At 39.9% G+C, this 19572-nt stretch overlaps 2 protein-coding genes across 2 annotated transcripts; one reads left to right on the forward strand and one right to left on the reverse strand.

The window, feature by feature from the left end:
• Positions 1 to 193: 193 nt before the first annotated feature.
• otc (ornithine transcarbamylase) lies at positions 194 to 6859 on the reverse strand. The gene is made up of 10 exons (XM_067409939.1): positions 6789 to 6859; positions 6067 to 6205; positions 5883 to 5964; positions 5661 to 5748; positions 5429 to 5582; positions 5236 to 5358; positions 4674 to 4727; positions 643 to 792; positions 333 to 470; positions 194 to 253 (listed from the first exon to the last, which is right to left on the reverse strand). The coding sequence occupies exons 1-10, from the start codon at positions 6857 to 6859 to the stop codon at positions 194 to 196; spliced, it is 1059 nt and encodes a 352-aa protein (XP_067266040.1).
• A 466-nt stretch (positions 6860 to 7325) lies between these two features.
• rpgra (retinitis pigmentosa GTPase regulator a) lies at positions 7326 to 18846 on the forward strand. Its single transcript, XM_067410387.1, has 16 exons — positions 7326 to 7356; positions 7799 to 7924; positions 8021 to 8113; positions 8200 to 8262; positions 8736 to 8894; positions 8985 to 9134; positions 9249 to 9404; positions 11660 to 11815; positions 12557 to 12681; positions 12788 to 13042; positions 14271 to 14463; positions 14654 to 14724; positions 14836 to 17314; positions 17381 to 17827; positions 17942 to 18505; positions 18578 to 18846. Exons 1-16 carry the CDS (start codon positions 7326 to 7328, stop codon positions 18844 to 18846), a joined length of 5337 nt encoding a protein of 1778 aa, XP_067266488.1.
• Positions 18847 to 19572: the final 726 nt, after the last annotated feature.

Genomic DNA, 19572 nt, shown 5'->3' on the forward strand with positions numbered 1-19572 from the left:
GGTCATACTGGTATTTGCACACCTGAAATACTTGAATAATACATTGTGAAAAGTATTTTTCATACATTTAATTGATGAATTCATACATTTATTTCAATTAATTGTTTATTTCTCAATTAAAACCCCCATTTTCAAAGATTATTGAGACATATGATTACTAATTTTATGATACAAAAACAGATGATGACATTTTTTAAATTTTGAGTTTGGGAATTTGCGGCCTATAGTCTGTCAGGATGCACACCATCAAACCCTGAAGAAAACACACAGAAACATTACTTAACAAACGTAAATGCATTATCGATGCTCACATCTTTACATATACACTTTACCATAATCGTCCACTTGCGGTTCTCAGCTTCTGTAAACACGAGGGACCGTGGCGAGTAGAAAACTTCATCATCTACTTCCTCTGCTTTACGTGGGAGACAGTGTAGAAATGTCCAGTCTGATGCAGCCACACTTCCTGTCTGTCAACAATTCAACAGAATCATGAAAGAAACTTAATAACACTATTCAGAAGCATTTTATTATTTTCATTTCCTCAATAAGGCTGCATATAAATGCATTATAATTATAAAGGAATGAAAAGTCTAGACTAGACTAGATCAAACTAGACAAAGTTGATGGATGTTTGTCTACCTGCATGGTGATCTGGTAACCATGGAAATCTTTTAGTCTCTTCTTCTTCTCCTCCTCTTGGCCCATGCTCACCCAAGTGTCAGTAACCAGCACACTACTGTCCCGTGCTGCCTCCACTGGATCCGTCAGGAATTGCAACTTGGTACCAAACTATAGCATGAATATCATAATTGGCTACTTTATATCATACTAAACTACTAAACATTGCATACTATACATAAGTTGGTGAACATTAAAAAGTCTATAAAACACTTTTACACAGATTTATTTTGTTGTTAAAGACAATTATTACAATTACAATTATAGGCGTCATTCGTTATTACAATTATTATTAAAGAATCATTTCACATTCATTGACAAACACATACAGTGGTGTGAAAAAGTGTTTGCCCCCTTCCTGATTTTTCATTTTTTGCATGTTTGTCACACTTTAATGTTTCAGATCATCAAACAAATTTAAATATGAATCAAAGATGACACAAGTAAACACAACATGCAGTTTTTAAATGAAAGTTTTTATTATGAAATGAAAACAAAATCCAAACCCACATGGCCCTGTGTGAAAAAGTGCTTTATCATACCAACAGTAAAATATGGTGGTGGTAGTGTGATGGTCTGGGGCTGTTTTGCTGCTTCAGGACCTGGAAGACTTGCTGTGATAAATGGATCCATGAATTCTGCTGTCTACCAAAAAATTCTGAAGGACAATGTCCGGCCATCTGTTCGTGACCTCAAGCTGAAGTGAACTTGGGTTCTGCAGCAGGACAAGGAGCCAAAACACACCAGCAAGTCCACCTCTGAATGGCTGAAGAAAAACAAAATGAAGACTTTGGAGTGGCCTAGTCAAAGTCCTGACCTCAAACCTATTGCTGTGGCGTGACCTTAAAAAGGCGGCTCATGCTCGAAAACCCTCCAATGTGGCTGAATTACAACAATTCTGCAAAGATGAGTGGGCCAAAATTCCTCCATAGCGCTGTAACAGACTCATTGCAAGTTATGGCAAATGCTTGATTGTAGTTGTTGCTGCTAAGGGTGGCCCAGCCAGTTATTAGGTTTTGTTACGTGTACTGGTAGAGAGATGAGGCAGATGCGGATTTCCACAATAATATAATGCTTTTAATGTAACAAAGGTAAGGAACGCCAACATACACGGTAAACAACATTCAGAACGGACAAGGAGTGAAGGGAGTGAGTGTCATATAAAGGGAGTGCTAACAATAGAGTCCAGGTGCAGGTGATCCGTGATGATGGGGAGATGACGAGGGAAGTGAGTGCAGGTGTGGAGAACAGGAGGATATTGGGAAATAGAGTCCAGGGAAACACGGGATCTGTAACAGTACCTCCCCCTCCCGGTAGGCGCGTCCTCGCGCCGTAGATGTAACAACCGGGAGGGGGGCGGGCGCCCTGGAGACCTCAAACCGGAGCAGGGGGAGGAGTAGACTGGAGTGGAGGTCTCCAGGGCAGGCTCAAAAGCCATGGCGGGTCAGGAGCCGTGGGCAGCCATGGCGGGTCAGGAGCCGTGGGCAGCCATGGCGGGTCAGGAGCCGTGGGCAGCCATGGCGGGTCAGGAGCCGTGGGCAGCCATGGCGGGTCAGGAGCCGTGGGCAGCCATGGCGGGTCAGGGGCCGAGGGCAGCCATGCAGGGTCAGGGGCCGAAGCCTTCGAGGCGTTGAGCCCAGGCGGCGGTGAGGGACCGGCGGGTGATGGCCGAACTGTAGGCTCCGCCGACCGAAGCGCAGCCGGGGCTCCAGAAGGCCGCAGTGGAAGCAGGAGGACAGTCAACAAAACGAACACCGGGGCGAGTGAGGAGGCCAACTGGAACTGAGGGACGGAGTGACGGAGCGGAGACGGAGGAGTGTAGTCCAGAGGGGAGGGCAGGCCGACGAGTGAACAAGGTGTGAGTGGAGGCAGGATGGATACTGGTGAGACTAGTGGACTGATGGGCAACGGTGGAGCAGAGGGAGGTTGGAGCCGGGGTGAAGGTAATCGCCCAGAGGTCCGAGGTGGAGATCTGGGCGAGGGGGCTTGAGGTGGAGGTACAGTGCTGAGACATATGGACGGAGGCGGGAGAGGGAGGCAGGGAGGGGAAACAGTCTTTGGGCTGGAGGGTTCAAAAACACAGTTCATAGGAGCAGTTGGTTCGGCGGCGGCGGCGGCTGGAGCGGCTGGCTCGGCGGCGGCGGCTGGAGCGGCTGGCTCGGCGGCGGCGGCTGGAGCGGCTGGCTCGGCGGCGGCGGCTGGAGCTGAGGGCTCGTAGGCGGCGGCTGGAGCTGAGGGCTCGTAGGCGTCGGAGACTGGAGAACTTTGCTCGGCGGCGGAGACTGGAGAACTTTGCTCGGCGGCGGAGACTGGAGAACTTTGCTCGGCGGCGGAGACTGGAGAACTTTGCTCGGCGGCGGAGACTGGAGAACTTTGCTCGGCGGAGACTGGAGCAGAGGGCCAATTCATCCCCTCAAATACAATTAAAATCCCCACAGGCACTGGAGCTGGCTCTGTGGGGACTGGAGCTGGCTCTGGAGATACTGGAGCGGGCTCTGGAGATACTGGAGCGGGCTCTGGAGATACTGGAGCGGGCTCTGGAGATACTGGAGCGGGCTCTGGAGATACTGGAGCGGGCTCTGGAGATACTGGAGCGGGCTCAATGAAGGCTGGAAAGGGCTCAGCGGCAGGTCTTTTCCTCCTCCTCCGCTTTCCGGACCCAGCAGGAGAGTGTGGGCCCAGCGTGGGGCAGGAAGGACGTTCACTGGAGGGGTAAGCGGAGGAATACGGAGGCTGACTAACTGGCCCAGCCGACCGTGTTTCTGGACGGACTGGAGACCAACACTCATCCACATAGAATTTGGAATTATTCAAAAACAAAATAAAATTGATAGTTTCACTTAAGGAGAGACGATAATCAGGTTCATGGAGACGGAGAGTGTTGTCATCCAGACCGTCCAAAAACAGGGCGATTAAATTAGCATCGGACCAGTCAGACAGATAAGCCAGCTCAACGAACTCCTCCACATACCTCTCCAGTGAACGACCAACCTGAAGAAGCCCGATGAGGCGATCGCCGGCTGACAGATGAGAGAGAGGCGTAGGAGGAGCAGGAGCCAGGGAGCCGGTGGAAGTCTCCATTATTCTGTGGAAATCCAGCATATATTGGTCCGTCTTTCTGTTACAGTTGTACTGGTTTGAAGAGATGAGGCAGGTACGGATTTCCACAATACATAATACTTTAATCCAAGAGGCAAGAGGAACCAAACATACAACGTGAACATAACATTCAGAACGGACAAGGAGTGAAGGGAGTGAGTGTCATATAAAGGGAGTGCTAACAATAGAGTCCAGGTGCAGGTTATCCGTGATGATGGGGAGATGACGAGGGAAGTGAGTGCAGGTGTGGAGAACAGGAGGATATTGGGAAATAGAGTCCAGGGAAACACGGGATCTGTAACAGTTCTGTTACGTGTACTGGTAGAGAGATGAGGCAGATGCGGATTTCCACAATAATATAATGCTTTTAATGTAACAAAGGTAAGGAACGCCAACATACACGGTAAACAACATTCAGAACGGACAAGGAGTGAAGGGAGTGAGTGTCATATAAAGGGAGTGCTAACAATAGAGTCCAGGTGCAGGTGATCCGTGATGATGGGGAGATGACGAGGGAAGTGAGTGCAGGTGTGGAGAACAGGAGGATATTGGGAAATAGAGTCCAGGGAAACACGGGATCTGTAACAGGTTTAGGGGGCAAGCACTTTTTCACATAGGGCCATGTGGGTTTAGATTTTGTTTTCCCTTCATAATAAAAACCCTCATTTAAAAACTGCATGTTGTGTTTACTTGTGTTATCTTTGATTAATATTTAAATTTGTTTGATGATCTGAAACATTAAAGTGTGACAAACATGCAAAAAAAAAAAAAAATCAGGAAGAGGGCAAACATTTATTCACACCACTGTAGGCCTAATGCAAATGCATATTATAGTGTATACATTATAAAGCAGACATTATAAAAAGACAATTGCATTGTAGGGCAATCTATACCTTCTTAGATAGACGCTGAGCCTCTTGAGTGACGTTAGCATCTGGCTCATAACCCTAAAGATAAGAGGTTAATTTAGGTAAAATCATTTCAATGTGGTAGAAATTAAAATAAATAAATAAATAAAAACATAAATATTTGTATATAGCCATTCAAAAGTAGGTAAGATTTTTAATGTTTTTGAAAGAAATCTCTTATGCTCACCAAGGCTGCTTTTATTTGATGAACAATACAGTAAAAACAGTTATATGTTAAAAAATAATATTACAATTTAAATACACTGTTTTATATTTTAATATACAGTATTTCAAAATGTAATTTCTTACTGTGATGGCAAAGTTGATTTTTCAGCGTCACATGATCCTTCAGAAGTCATTCTAATATGCTAATTCTCAAGTAAAATTTCTTATTATTATCAATGTTAAAAACAGTCATGCTTTTTAATATTTTTTGTAGAAACTGTTATACTTTTTTTTCAATTTAATGTCCTTGCTGAATAATAATAATAATAAAAAAAAACATTTAAATGGAAATGTATGCATAACAGCTCTGAAAGGGGCAGACCTTGGGTGTGGCCACTTTTAGATTGACACCTAGTTTGGCCAATGACATCATGAAGGAGTGAAGAACGTTGTTTCCATCACCTATCCAAGCCAAAGTGAGGCCTTTTAATGAGCCATAGTGCTCCTGAAAGAGTGAAAAAGAACACATGAGTGAATGTACTTCAGTTTATATGTAAGTGTCAGTGAATTTGTACCTGTAGTGTCAGTAGGTCAGCCAGAATCTGTATAGGGTGGTAGAGGTCAGACAGGCCATTGATGATTGGTATAGTAGCATCTTTATCCAGTTGCTCCAGAGATGAGTGACTATACACCCGAGCTAACACAATATCTGCTAAACCAGAAAGCACCCTGCCATACATATAAGACCATGTCAAGACCTCACAGTATTGAGTCTAAACAGTGTTTACAATGTGTTTAAATTCAGACCTGGCAGTGTCTGTGGTGCTTTCATTGACACCTAGATGGATATCCTGGGGTGTGAGAAAACATGGATGGCCACCCAACAGAGAGAACCCTAGTGAAAGAGAGAGAGAGAAACTGTCTATGTGTCAAATCCTTTGTGCTGTATCCGTCCCTATTCATTCATTTTGTTCAGAGACCGCACTGATAAATTTAAGCCCTTTCACAAGCTCAAACTTTGAATGGCACCTGTTTCAGTGGACATGCGGGTCCTAGTGCTCCTCTTTTCAAATATCATGGCAATAGATTTGCCTTGAAGTAATGGGACATACTGTACATAAAAAGAGGGAAAAAATCAACATTGTTTATCAGTCCTAAAAAAGGTGAGATTTCCAATCAGTAAGTTCAATAGTTGCAATATATTTTGCAGTACCTCGCCCCTGTGCTTTATTCGATGCTTTAGGTCAGCAGAAACCCACAGGATATGTTTAATTTCCTCTGCATTAAAGTCCTTTAGTGTTAGAAAGCTGCTGCCCTTCAGGTTAACACTGTCCAAAGTTGCTTTTCCCACTCTGTGGACGTACAGATGCATACACATGATACAGATGGAAAACTGCTTGAATATTAAAAAAAGAAAAGAAAACTCAAACACACTTTATAAAAATAGTTCATGTAGTAGTTCTTTTTTTTTTTTTTTTTTTTTTTGCCATACATAGCATTTAAATGAGGTGCACAAAAGCTACTGATTTTGTTTTTAAAAAAAGTGACATTTTTTTAAATGGTTAAAAACTTAAAAAGTATCAGAATCTACAGGTTCCTACATGTTCCATTATAAAATATATAAATTCAGCAAAAATGTGAAATGTTTATGTTATGTTAAAATATCCATGTTATTATACAACTACACATTAAATAAATGTATTAAAGTAACATTTTTATGCTTAACAGATCGGCTTGTTCCTATACATTAAAAAAAAGACATTAATCAAACTTTCACAACCCTCATGGCTACTTAATATTTCAATTAATTATTACGTATTATGAACTGTAATAATATTTGTTAATATATTATTAATCAAAGTTATTAAACAATGTCACTCAAAATTGCAGACAGCAGCAAAATATTTCTTGTTTATGGCAAACTTTTCGACTCACCTAAAATTCCTGCTTTGGCAACATTTTGCAAATTTCAGACTATAATATATTCTGTTTTTGACAGCAAACATTTTACTGACATGTAATAAAGCTCAAAGCTGGCACAACCAAATCAATGCATTTCCACGCGCTCCCCGTCATGCAACATTAGGGGCGTGGCTAACGGGATAGAAAGGGGGCGGGACAAGAAACCGAGTGTGGTGAGTGACAGCTCTTGTGCATGTGCTTATTTATCCCACTACTCCCACACACACTGCCGTCGGATGCTAAACTCTCTCTCTCTCTCTCTCTCTCTCTCTCTCTCTCTCTCTCTCTCTCTCTGTTAAAATGCTCACTGACGCTCATATTGTTTCTTTTCTTAATTAATTAATTATAGCATTTAATCAAGAAAAGCTCTACAGTTAAAGTGTGAACTCTTAATTAGATTTTTTCATCGGTTGCCAAGGTAACGTGTACTTCCGGTTCAACTGTTACTCTTCATCAGGGAACAGCTGAAGGTTCAGGAATGTCATCTGTAGAACAGAGGTGTAGGAGGTGATGACAGGAGAAACAGACACAGAAATACCAGGTAAGATGTACATCTATCTATCTATCTATCTATCTATCTATCTATCTATCTATCTATCTATCTATCTATCTATCTATCTATCTATCTATCTATCTATCTATCTATCTATCTATCTATCTATCTATCTATCTATCTATCTATCTATCTATCTATCTATCTATCTATCTGTCTGTTTGTCTGTCTGTCTGTCTGTCTGTCTGTCTGTGTAGGTGTATGTGTATTTTAGCATGTGCTTGTAAGTCTCTCTGTGTGACACCATAATCATGCCTTTGAGCTCCTAGAGCATTACCCACACAGGCTATTCTGGGAAGCTGGAAGCTTTCTAAGGATTTAAATGGACTGTCTTGCTGAGCATGGGGAGGTTTGCTCTTTGCTCTGTATGTGAACAGTTGTGACTGAGAGATGTTGTACTGAACTGAACATATACGTTTCCTTATTGCAGATACAGGTGCTGTATTTACCTTCGGAAAGAGTCAAATCGCAAACAATGTACCCAGCAGGTTATGGTTAAAGAATGATATACCTGTGCACATCTCATGTGGACAGTCACACTCAGCCTTTGTAACAGGTTGTAATCTCTTTATATTCTCCTTGTAATTTTAGTAACTACAGCTATATTTTGTAATATGTACTATATTTTTTGTCTCTTTAATTATCTCTTTAGAGCAGGGCCGTTTGTTTGTGTTTGGAAGTAATAACATCGGTCAGCTTGGTCTACAAACCAAAGGACCGGTTACTAAACCAATCTGTGTCAAAGGTTAGACATAAAGGTGCATACAGTACATGTTGTTTTATAATGATCTCGCTCTGTTTTCTTATTTATCTTCTTATTTGTCCACACAGTTCTTAAAGGGGAGAGAGTTCAGTTTGTTGCCTGTGGGACTGATCACACACTTGTAAGCACCTGTAAGTAAAGCCTTTTATTTCAGATTTTTAATGTTTTTGAAAGAAGTGTAATACATTTTAATTTATACCTGTGATGGCAAAGCTGAGTTTTCAGCATCATTACTCCAGTCTTCAGTGTCACATGATCTCTCAGAAATCATTCTGATATGATGATTTGCTGCTCGAGAAACATTTCTTATTATTATCAATGTTGAAAACAGTTGTGCTGCTAAATATTTTTGTGGAAACCATGATTTACGATTCTTTAATTAATAAAATGTTCAAAAGAAAAGCATTTATTTATTTAAAAAAATCTCTTTACTGTCACTTTTGATCAATTTAATGTGTCCTTGTTGAATAAAATCATTATTATTGTTATTATTATTATTATAAATCTTGCTGACGCCAAACATTTAAACAGTAGTGTATATTTAAAAAAGAGAATTGTGAGTAAAATGAAGAGAGTAAGTAAAAGTGTCTGTGTTTTTTTCCAGCACAAGGGGAGTTTTTTGCAGCTGGAGGAAACAGTGATGGACAGTTGGGACTGGGCCACTGTAATGACAGCATCTCTTTCCAGCGCCTACACCCCTTTTGTGACTATGCTCCAATCAAATTGCTCTCTGCAGGTGACCACACCTCTGCTGCACTTACAGGTAACACTGATATGCAACAGATTCTTAATATAGTAGATATATAAATGCAAATGCTTTTATATATTTAAGTAATAAATCTGCATATTTCAGAGGATGGCAGGCTGTTTCTTTGGGGTGATAACTCTGTTGGTCAGCTTGGTTTGGGGAATGACAGTCATGCCTCATTGCCTGAAGAGCTGAAATTGGGACAACTCATTCAGTGGGTCTCATGTGGATACAGACACTCAGCTCTGGTCACAGGTGAGCACCTGTCAATCAATACTATTCATAAGCATGAACAAGAAGACCATGCTGTTATTTTATTTTATTTTTTATTTGCACTGAATAAGTTGTTGTGAATTTGGTATGTTTCAGATAATGGGGATGTTTTCACTTTCGGGGAAAGTGCAGATGGACGACTGGGTCTTTCTGCTCATCAGCTGGCCAATCACAATTGTCCCCAGCGAGTAGAATCTCTGCATGGGGTTCTGCAGGTGGCATGTGGAGGCAAGCACACGCTCGCCCTCACAGGTGATGGAGATCACATACAGTACCCTAAAAACATTAATTTGTATGAATGTATATTACAGTTTTTCTCCATTGGTTTGGCTCATTTCTTGAAACAGAAATTGCATTCTCAAAACAACATGGACAAACCTCCAAACCACTTAGCAATTGTTCACAACAGAACTGATTTTCTCATTCATTTCATCAAATTGCAAATGTCTAAGTACATGTCTCAATGTCTCAGTACATCTTTGCAAATACAGGTTAAGTACAGGTAGCCTACATTTAGCACAATTTCCAGTTGAATAGATCTTGTTGATCTAAACTGATTTGTCAATTCTCATTCTAATGGTTGTTCACTCCAAAACGTGTCAGCGTCATTTCATTGTATAAGTCATCACATGCAAAACAGTCTGTTCAATTGTCAAAATTAGTCAAGAACATAATACCATGAATACCATATATGAATCCTTGGAACATTTGATAAATTTATTACAGCAATTGACTGATTGTTTATTACAGCAATTGACTGATCCTTGGAACATTTGATAAATTTATTACAGCAATCGACAGTCAGGTGAAACTAGAACTTGACTAACATGTAACATGTAAGTCAGTTACTGGTTGTCCATCATTAAAACCTTTTTACAATTAAGCAGTGGTTCCCAAACTTTTTTGGCTGCAGTACCCACTTTACCTGATTTGTGTATCCAGGTAATCCAGGTATGAAAGTATTTGATTTATCCGACTTCAACATTTTGCCTAAAAACTGCAGCTTACTGTATGACGCAATTATCATTATAATCCTTATTTTGAAGAATATAACATACAATAATAAAAAGGGTCAAAGAGCTGCAATTAGTGCCTCCCATGTAAATCTATCTAATACTGTGGGTTTTACTGTAACATTTCAGTAAGTCTAGTCATTGATAATTTCCCCCCTCCCATTTCTGTCAAATACCCCCTGTAATACCTCTGCATAGGGGTACATGTACCCCAGGTTTGGAACCACTGGAGTAGTGGCCAGTAGTATATTGAACTTGTGGAGAACATAGAACATTCCTATGTAATTGTCTGTAATGTAGTGTGTGACTCTTCTGAATGACTGATTTGATGTTTTCTTTTTTTACGCTATTGTAGAGAATAATGGCATTGGAAGGAAATGAGCAACCAGTCAAGAACTGTTAGTTGTGAAACTCCACCTTTATTTACAGCACCGTAGGCTGCATATAATATTCAGTGTTTTTTGTTTGTGTGTTTCTATTACAGTATATTATGCTGTATACATTTTCTTTTTACTCTGATGTATGGAAGTTACTTTATGTGTGTGAATGATGATGGTTACAATTTCCTTGGCAGTATGAGTACAATGTGTGATGTCAAAACTTGGAGGCTACTCTTACCCTAAAATCCTCTTTCTTTTTTTCAGTTTTATACACAATTGTATTCTGTTAGCTAGACAAAAAACAGTACATTAAGCATTGTCAATGAAGGACTGAAAGACTGAAAGGTGGACATGAGGGATATTTCAATGGTCCTCTGCCATATAGTGACAAAACATCTAAACATTTTGACTTGCAGTGCTTACACAACGCCAAAGGGATGAAGCATTTTGGGGGCACTGACTGTTTAAATGAGAAGGAAATTTAGTTTTGACACACGAGTGAACTGTTTTAGGAGAGGTATGAGCTTTTGCAGGTGAACCATGGTGTTGTGAACCATCTACGTTATTTTGGCAAAAGCACCAAGAGTGTTGAGAATGTACTGTCTGTTTCAAGAAATGAGCCAAAGCAATTGAGAAGGATCTTTGCCATTTCCGTGACACTGACTCTTTATATGGGAAAGGAATTTAGTTTTGATGTATGAGTGAACAGTTTTGGGAGAGATATGTGCTTTTGCAAGTGAGCTATAGTGTTGTGCTGAACTGTAAGACTGTTTTGCCAAATGATCTTAGAGTTTTGATAATGTAATTTCTGTTTCAAGAAATGAGCCAAACCAATGGAGAAAAAATGTAATTATATTAAATTTTCCTTTTCATAACAAAATATTAAATAAACAAAAATTGAAAATTGAAATGCAACTTGATATGTTATCTAAAGCAGTGACATTAATACATTTTTTTAGTGTGGCTTAATTGTCCTGTTACTTATTGAGGCCACTGAATGCACACCATATGAAATTATACACACACAATTATCCCTTTTTTTCTCTTGTTATTTGTCTTAAACATTAAATGTTCATGTAGTTTTAACTGAATGTTATCTCTCCCTTTTCTGTAGAGGATGAGTTATATTCTTTTGGCTGTGGGGAGTTTGGGCAGTTGGGGTTGGGGACGCAAATGTTTGTAACAGACGTACCCGTTGCTGTTGGCCACTTCAGGAAAGGCAGAGTCACTCATGTCACATGTGGTGAAAACCACAGTGCACTTATAACAGGTAAGACATACACTGTTAAATTAGAACTGTCAGAGGATTAAAATAATTAACTGCAATTAATGATTTAGGTTGTTAATGCGATTCTCAAGTATTGTGTTTGCTAAAATTTGCATCTACAACGTGTTTGTCATTTTAAAAATGTGGTGCATTCAGTTAAATTCATGTTTCAAATCTTCTCATTAATTTTTGCAATACCGACAGTGTGTTTCACTTCTAAGTGTTATTTCACAGTTGTTGTGCTTTGATAATAATTAACTTCCACTGTACAAAGATTGCAATAACTTTTATTAAAGGTCAGAATAGATTTAATATAGCTATAAATAAATCAACTAAAAAATATTATTATAATATATAAAGATTAATTTATTTATCTATCATAAAACAACATCTGTGTCTTTCATTAACAAACATGTATTGAACAACATGGGTACCATTACATTTACACATTTGGCAGACATTTTTTTTCCAAAGCGACTGGGAGTCGAACCTATGATCTTAGTGTTTCTAGTTCAGTTCTCTACCAGAAGAGCTACTGGACCATGGACACCTGTGCTGCTGCTCTTATTCTGATCAGTCTTTATCAATGAAACAGTTGCAATGTAATAATACATAAATGTCTTTATTGCTATAATTACATATACATTCCACATTCGACTTCACATTTACCAGTTCCAAAAACATGCATTTACGTTTAGTTACACTTCTCATTTAAATGCACACTTTCTCTGTTTTTGGCTTTAGATAGTGGTCTCCTGTACACATTTGGAGATGGCCGTCATGGGAAGTTAGGCCTCGGAGATGAGAACTTCACCAATCAGTTCAGTCCGACTGTGTGCCAGAGGTTCTTTGATTACTCTGTCATGACTGTAAGTTTTTCTGATAATTCCTTATCATGTTCTTGTTTTCTTATGTATGTAGAACTAAGGAAATATCACATGTATTATTCATTGTATTTGTGCTTATGTGTTGTAGGTGGCATGTGGTTCCAGTCACATGCTGGTGTTCGCACGGCCACGGCAACAGGACAGTGAAGAAGTTTGTTTAGAGGATGAAGACGTTACCTACTCTTACCTGGACAGGTGTTATACCTCAATGTTACAGGGGCAACCATTAGAACATATTCCAGAACCAGCACCTGCTCTCCTCTCACAATTGATCTTTCTCCCCTCATCTCTTCCAACCTCTCACCGCTGGAGCCTATCAACACGGGCCAGACGGAGACAGAGGGTAAGAAACTGATCACATGGGTTAAGACTCCTTGTTTTCTATGAAGGTTCTATGACCATCTATAAACTGCAAAAGGGAGATGTACGGAGGTGTTTCTTCAACTAATCACTTTAGGGGTTGATTTTTATTGAAGTTAAAGGATTAGTTCACTTTTAAATAAACTTTTCCTGATAATTTACTCACCCCCATGTCATCCAAGATGTCCATGTCTGTCTTTCTTCAGTCGAAAAGAAATTTAAGTTTTTGATGAAAACATTCCAGGATTATTCTTCTTATAGTGGACTTCAATGGGCACCAATAAAATAAGGTCAAAATTAGTTTCACTGCAACTTCAAATTGTTCAAAACGATCCCAGATGAGAAATAAGTGTCTTATCTAGTGAAACCAGTGCTCATTTTCTGAAAAAAAAATGAAAATGATATAAGTTTTAACCAGAAATGCTCATCTTGAACTAGCTCTCTTCTTCTTCTTCTCTATTTGAATTCCAGCAGTCTAGACACTGCTAAGTGTATTACGGCCCTTCACAGGCCAAAGTTTGAACTAATTTTTATATGCAATATGCTAGTTCAATAGTATATAACAATTAGTTCAAACTTTGGCCTGTGGAGGGCAGTAATACACTTAGCAGTTTCTACACTGCTGGAATTCTAATAGAGGAGAAGAAGAAGAGAGCTAGTTCAAGATGAGCATTTAAGGTTAAAACTTAAATCATTTTCAGTTTTTTTCAGAAAATGAGCACTGGTTTCACTAGATAAGATACTTATTTCTTATCTGGGATCGTGTTGAACAATTTGAAGCTGCAGTGAAACTAATTTTGACCTTCAACCGTTTGGTGCCCATAAGGAGAATAATCCTGGAATGTTTTCATCAAAAACTTTAATTTCTTTTCGACTGAAGAAAGAAAGACATGGACATCTTGGATGACATGGGGTTGAATAAATTATCAGGAAATTTGTATTTAAAAGTGGACTAATCTTTTAACAAAGCTCAACTCTTTTTTTTCTTTTTAGAATATGAAGGTCACATTAAAACTTTTCCTATGCCTTTAATGAATAGATTTTATTTTATTACCATTGTCCCTGACCTAGATTTTCAAACTTAAATCCATAATAAAAGTATGAATTATGTTTGAAACTATGATCATCCAAACAAAGTGTAAAATAAAATGAAAAAGTGAAAATATTTGTGTGTGTGTGTGTGTGTGTGTGTGTGTGTGTGTGTGTTTCAGGAGAGCTCATCTGTACAGTTTGGTCCAGAATTTTGCAATCTTCCTCCCCCTACAACTGGCTTTACTGCACTGGCCCTGAGAGGCAACATCCTACAACCCAGATCTCCAACAGACACTCCTAAACGCTTCAAAACTGAAGCCCCTGTGGAATCTCCTTCTACCTCAATCACACTGCCTTTCAGGACACCTCCACGTAAATATTTTTCTATGTTCTCCCAAGACCCCTCTTTCCAGCCATCCATCCACCATCTATCCATCTACGATCCTAATATCTCTTTCCACAATTATATAATCACTAAATATAGTCATTATAAATTAACAAAAACACTAGCAAGAAACAAACACTTGATTATCAGTATTGATTATCTTTATTGTGAATACAGTCACACCCATCACTAAGAGCGCAGAGGACTGCCATAGTGTTGGAACATCAGAAAACAGCATGTCAGACAAGGTGAGCAAAAGCTGTGTCAAGTGCTCAAAATGACAAAATTATAGATTAGAAAACTGTTAATATAACTCAAGCATGTAATGTTTGATTTGACAGACACATGAACAGCATAAGAATAAGATGGCAAGAGCCTCTTCTATTGGGAAGGAAGAGAATGTTCCTCAGCAGGCTCCGCCCACTGAAGTACAGTCTGGATCTGTTTCTCATCCATCAGTGACAGAATCTCTACCACCAAGCAATCTTAAACACAAGAAGCCCAGGTCTGGAAATTCAAAGAACCCTGCTACGCAGGAGAAATGTTTTTCTACTACAGCATCACAAAGCAAAATACAATCCAAAACATACAAAAAACCTATCCAGAGTACAAATAATAAATCGACCGTTCAAGCAGTAGAGGTCAGATTATCTCCAGAGAGAATGTCAGCTAAAGAAAGAGAGGGATGCAGTGAAACACGCAGTACTAATACTGATTCAAGGCACAAAATTTCAAAAGCAGATAAAAATAGTAAAGTTCAACAAGTTCAAGAGGTTACAACTCTTGCTGAGATGGAGCAAGAGACCAAGTCAGGTTCATTTAAAATTCAGAATACAAGTTCTCCTGGTCAGGAAGTCAAACAAGTTAGAAAAACGCCTACAAAAATTCAAGAGGGTATTCCAGTAAGAGTTACAAAAAGGGTCAAGTCTTCAGTCAAGGTTCAAGATGTGCCCTCTGGCAGGATAGAAGTTGGTGTGGTTGAATCAACGCTTCAGACACATCCTGCTCAAAAAGACATAAAGCTATCCATTGGAAAGGCTCAGGAGGTCAGATCAACACTGATCGACACACAAGAACAGGAAAACCCAACATCAGAAAAAATTCCAGCCAAAATGCAAAACTCTCCAGAAAAAGGAAATGAAAAGATTCAAGTTGACACAGAAGAAAATCCTGGTGACCTTACACCAAAGAAAGCAAAGAAGAAGAGATCAGATGTGCAAAGAGCTCCAATGGAAGAAACAACACCCAAAACAACTAGTCCTCCACCAGTTTCCATACCCACACGAATGTCTAAAGCAAAAAAGAGAAAACCTGTGGAGGTTGAAAACTCAAACGTCCAGCTTAGAACTGAAATGCTATCACGAGTCAAAAGGGAAAACGATAGTAAAACACCTCAGAACTCCAATATATCATTTCCCCCTATACAGAACAGAAAATCAGAAGGAGCTGCTGAAATAAGCCAATCCAGAACAGAAACAGCGCTTACTGAACAGAAATATGAATTTCCATCAATTAAAAGCTTAACTCCAGAAAGAGGCCACTCAATTTCCAGTTTATGGTCCAATAACAAATCAGCAACCAGTAAATCTTCCGCCACAAAAGAAACTGAATCATCATCTGGTAATTTGTTAAGTCCATCACGACAACACAGGCGGTCACCACTAAATGAAATAAAATTAGATGCCAAATCAGTTGAACCTGAAGAGCCAGACAGGAAGCCACAGGCTGAGCAGAGCATTATGGGTAGTGTAGTTTCATCACTACCAGCCATGGCTATTGCTAGTGCTGCACCACTACTAATAAAAGCCGCTGAAGTTCTTTCTGAAACTTCACCAGAACAAAGTAATGATATGTCCTTGTGTGCATCAGTGTCTCAGGAAATAGCAGGAAACAACATCCTGCCAAAACAGGAAGTTGACCAGGATAGCACAGTTCAGGACGTATCAGCAATCGAGGAAATAGATGACAGCAGGAACAAAAAGCAGAGTGCACAAGATGTACAAAACAAGCTAGTTTTATGTGAAAATGGAAAAATGGTGGAAGAAGAAGATGTGAGGGATAGTGAAACAGAGAGAGAGGAAGAGAGAGGTGAAGAGGAGAGTCTCGCTGAGGAAGAAGATGAAAGTGAGGCAGTTGGGCAGAAAGAAGAGGGCAGTGCTGTTGAAGATGAAGAAAGAGAGAGCGATAATGATGAAGAGAGTGACAGTGCTCAAAAAGGAGAGGTGGACGGTGAGGAAGAGGAGGGAGAAGAAGAGGAAAGTGAGGTAGCAGGAGAGGAAGAGGATGACAGCGATAGCAGACAAAGCAGTGAAGGAGAAGGAAGAGGAGATGAGACTGAAAGAGAAGAAGAGGAGAGTGAGGGACAGGTGAAAGAGGAGGGCGAGGATGGAGAAATGGAGGAAGAGGAGAATAAAGATGAAGAGAGCGGTGGTGAAGATGAGGAAGAACAGAGTGAGAGCTGGGATGAAGGGAGTGAGGGAGAGGTGGAAGACGAGGAGAAAACCGATGCAGAAGAGGAGCAGGAAGGAGAGAGCAGTAATGAGGAGAAAATGGAAGAAGGTGAACAATCTGACAGTGAGGATGAAAATAAAAATGTGAGATCAGATGAAGAGGAAGGAGAGAGTGAAGAAAAGAATGGGAGTGAAGAAGAAGAACAGGAAGAGAATGAAATAGGGGAAGGAGAGGGAGAACAGGAAGAAAAGGAAGATGAAGAGAGTGAGGAAGAAGATGAGGTAGGAAATGAAGATGAGGAGGAATATCAAGATGAAGAGAATGATCATGAAGAGGAGGAGGAAAACAGAGACCAGGAGGAGGAGGAAGAAGAGAATGACGAAGAGGGTGAAGAAGACAAGGAGGAGGAAGTGGATGAAGAGGAAAATAACGAAGAACTGAAATACAAAAAAGATGGAGTCACTAACAGTGAAGAAGAGGAGGGAGAGGAAACTGTGAGAGAGAATGAAGAACAACAGAATGAGGTGGAAGTTGAAGACGAGGACAAAATTTCAGAGACAGATGCACATAAAGATAGAGAAAGACAGGAAGGGAGTGAACAGATTGAGGCAGAGGATGAAGAAAAAGAGGAGGGTGATAAAGAAGGGGAAATGGATACAAGTGAAGTGAAATTTAGAGAAGAAGAGAATCTGGATATCTCTGAGACACGGGAAGAGGACAGAGGAGACGAAGACGATGAGGTGAACAAGCCGAATGAAATAATGGAAGAAAATAACAAGGAAGAGAGTGGAAGTGAGAAAGAAGCAGAAGAGGAAGAAACAGACAAGAAGCGAGAGAACAAAAAAACAGACGGAGTTGGGGGGAAACAGACAGAAACTAATGAGGAAGAAGAGGAGGATGGTGAAGAAGAGGAGGAAGAAACAGAGCAGAAAGAAAATAATATAAAATCAGAGATAAACCGGAAACAGAAAGAATCTACAGAAGAGGAAGAAGAACATGAAGAGATCGAGGAAGAGGAGGAGGAGGAAGCAGAGCAGAAAGAAATGAAACAGAGAGAAACAAGTGAAGAAGAAGAACAAGAAGAAGAGAGTGAGGAAGAGGAACAGGAAGCAGAGCAGAAAGAAATGAAACAGAGAGAAACAAGTGAAGAAGAAGAAGAACAGGAAGAAGAGAGTGAGGAGGAGGAGGAGGAACAGGAAGCAGAGCAGAAAGAAATGAAACGGAGAGAAACTAGTGAAGAAGAAGAACAGGAAGAAGAGAGTGAGGAAGAGGAGGAGGAGGATGCAGAGCAGAAAGAAATTAAACGGAGAGAAACAAGTGAAGAAGAAGAAGAACAGGAAGAAGAGAGTGAGGAGGAGGAGGAGGAACAGGAAGCAGAGCAGAAAGAAATGAAAAGGAGAGAAACTAGTGAAGAAGAAGAACAGGAAGAAGAGAGTGAGGAAGAGGAGGAGGAACAGGAAGAAGAGAGTGAGGAAGAGGAGGAGGAGGAAGCAGAGCAGAAAGAAATGAATATAAAAACAGAGAAAAACAGGATGAAACAGAGAGAAACAAGTGAAGAAGAAGAACAGGAAGAAGAAGGTGATGAAGATGAGGAGGAAGAGGAGGAGGAAGAAACAGAGAAGAAAGATAAAATTGGGAGGAAACAGACAGAAACTACTGAAGAAGAAGAAGAAGAACAGGAAGAAGAAGGTGAGGAGGAGGAAGAAGAAGATGAGGAAGAAAAGACCAAAAAAGTACCAAAACAGAGAGCCAAACCGAATGTGTTACCTGCGCGCAGACAGACAAATGCACAGAGAGACAGACAGAAGACTAGACAAAGAGATCAACAGAATGTTAAAGGGAAGAAGCAAGCAGATAGTGGTGCTCAGGACCCTCAGTTCTGGAACAGTGTCCTACCACAGTATCTAAACCTTAAATGATCCCAAAGTCTGCACACTACAAGCACAGAGACCCCGAACATCTGCCTGTATACATACAGTTCACAGGACTTGACATTTCAAAAGTGCTGTGAATCACAGTTCTTTAAACGGCGAAACTTAAAATGGTGGATGGGTGTTGGAGATGGAGCTAAACATTAACATAAAAGATGGTTTGTGTTGGTTTGTATTCTGCTTTAGTATGAGATATGGCTCTAAAAGGGCTGGATGTTTCTCACTTCTATATGAGGATTCTTGATTATCAAGTGCCTTGATAATATTATTCCATACATATTCTGTTACAGTATATATTGTCATAGTGTTTATATGAATGTTATTTTTTAAGCACAGATGTGTAAGTATTTATTTCTGTGTACATGGAAAATAAACCACACAACTTCTTTGGTGAAAATGTTCATGTTACTGTTGTATTGACATTCCTTCTCCAAGACCTAGTCTGTAATCAGCAGCATACCAGACATTACTGTAAATGATAACTGCAATTTAAAAGTGCAAGAGAACAGAGTTGCGAACCTATGATTTGACTGTGAAGTTAATAAGATTTGGCTATCAAGTGCTGTTGCTGAAGAAAAAGGAATGTTTGATATGTGATTTATTTGACTAAGAAATTATTAAATACAATGTTCTCTAGCTCTCAGTTTTAATTTTTGAGATGTTTAGCTGTATCTATAAGGAGCCTGGCAATTGAATTTCCCTTTTATGATAGTT

Source organism: Chanodichthys erythropterus, chromosome 14, assembly GCF_024489055.1.
Source record: "Chanodichthys erythropterus isolate Z2021 chromosome 14, ASM2448905v1, whole genome shotgun sequence".
NCBI lineage: Eukaryota > Metazoa > Chordata > Actinopteri > Cypriniformes > Xenocyprididae > Chanodichthys > Chanodichthys erythropterus.